This window comes from Stegastes partitus, unplaced genomic scaffold (genome assembly GCF_000690725.1).
Source record: "Stegastes partitus isolate 25-593 unplaced genomic scaffold, Stegastes_partitus-1.0.2 Scaffold2007, whole genome shotgun sequence".
Lineage (NCBI taxonomy): Eukaryota > Metazoa > Chordata > Actinopteri > Pomacentridae > Stegastes > Stegastes partitus.
The window spans coordinates 116,145-118,088 of record NW_007579738.1 but is presented as its reverse complement, the minus strand read 5'-3'; the positions used below and the strand labels follow the sequence as shown (position 1 = coordinate 118,088).

General features: G+C 42.8%; 1 protein-coding gene across 1 annotated transcript in view; it reads left to right on the top strand.

Moving 5' to 3' along the window:
• LOC103373542 (V-type proton ATPase subunit B, brain isoform-like) overlaps positions 1-1,944 on the top strand; it is a 20,081-nt gene that overhangs the window by 17,028 nt on the left and 1,109 nt on the right. The window contains 1 exon segment of the mRNA XM_008303445.1: positions 502-627. Coding sequence (XP_008301667.1) covers positions 502-627 — 126 coding nt within the window.

The window sequence follows — 1,944 nt, the reverse complement described above, 5'->3', positions numbered from 1 at the left end:
TGTCTGTTCTTCACCATCAAAGCTTTATGGAGACAAAGAGAAAGACTCTGATGGAAAAAGCTCAGATTAAATCTGGACTAGAGTTCACCAGAAGACATGTGGAGACTCTGAAGTCACCTGGAAGAAGGTTCTCTGGTCTGAGGAGACCAAGATGGAGCTTTTGTCCAACAGAGTAGACGCTATATTTGTTGGACACCAAACACATCATCCCCACTGTGATGCACGGTGGCAAACAGCAAACAGCCAAAGCTCTACAGAAATGGTTTAAAGATAACAAGGTGAAGTTCTGGAGGCCCAGTCAGAGTCCAGACCTCAGTCCAACTGAGAATTGGAGTCTGGACCTGAAGAGTTCTGTTCACTCCTGATCCCTGTGGAACCCGACAGAGTTGTATTGACAATAATCTGGTAGAATTGTAGATATTCAGGCTGGTTGAGACCAACTCTGGCTCAGTGCTGCTTCAATCAACCTGAAGTACTGACGTTGTTCTGTTTGTTGTGCAGGTGCCTACGAGAACCGGAGCGTGTTTGAGACTCTGGACATCGGATGGCAGCTCATGAGGATTTTCCCCAAAGAGATGCTGAAGAGGATTCCTCAGAGCACCTTGGCCGAGTTCTACCCCCGAGAGGCCAAACACTAACCGACCCACCGCTTCCACCGAGCCGCCCACATCCAGTGTCGTGTCGTGATGCCGTTTCCGTCCTCAAACTCGTGACCTTCATGTGGCTTCACCAGACGGAGGAGCTGAGAGGTTTGTTTACCGCTGAACGTGGAGACGCCGCCGCCGCCGCCGCCGGCAGACAGAAGAAGAAGAAGAAGAAGAGCCCGATCTGTGTGGGCGACGCTGACATTTCATTACCGACGCCTTTAATTAGCAAAGTTTACGCAAACGAGAGGTGAAATTAGTGCGAGGCAAACAGAAACAACACAATGGGAAGGTTTTAATTAAATATCAAAGGTTGTTGCGGAGTCGGATCGGTGTTCGGGAGGCGACGCTGCGTTAACAAAGAGCTTCAGAGAGACGCTAACGATGAGCAGGAGCTTCGTCAAACACCGAGAGATGATCAAGTCAGGAGGAGTTAGGCTCAGAGTGGCAGCTTTAATGTGGAACAAGAAAACAAACGGTGCAGCTCCACGACTTGCTCGTGTTTCCCAAAATCAGAGGCGACAACGTTTTGGTATTTTATTGGTGTTTCAGTTTTCTGGCGTATTAAACACAAAACAATCCACCAATTATTAAAACACTGATAACTCTACGGTGAAATAACTCAACCTCATCAGATTTCTTTCTGTGTTTATGAGAATAACTCATTTCTTTTAATCTAATCATTGAACACAATTAGACACCAGAGCTGCAAACACTGATTGTTTCCATTGTTGATTTATCTGACAGTTATTTTCTGGATCAATTGATCGGAGGTTTGGTTTCTAAAAAGTCAAAAAATGATGAAAAATGTGGATCAGAGTTTCCTCAGACGTCCTGTTTAGTCCAAAGATGTTCGGTTTAGTGTCACAGAGGCAAAAAGAAACCAGAAAACATTCACTGAAGAAGCTGAAATCACAGAATTTATATGTTTTTAATTAGAAATGAATCAAAACGATTAGTCGATTGTAAAAACGACAAATAAATGAATTCGTTGGCGACCAATCAATTAACCCTCTGAACCCCAAAACCTGCTTGAATTGTCATAGTTTATTAAAATCTATTTATTCTTCCTGTTAAAAACAAACTTGTTTGCACCAGATTTGGTAAAACAATAAAACATGCGTAGCTGCAACCAACAGATTCATGGAATCAGGCTGTATTTATATTCTATAGACGCAACTTTATATATAAATAGTAGAACATCTAAACCACGTGGAGCCTCCATGTTCTCCTGTGTTGGATGTCCTGGTTTTTTAGATTTTTTGCCTAAAAATAATTTAAGAAATTGAAGATTTTTTGT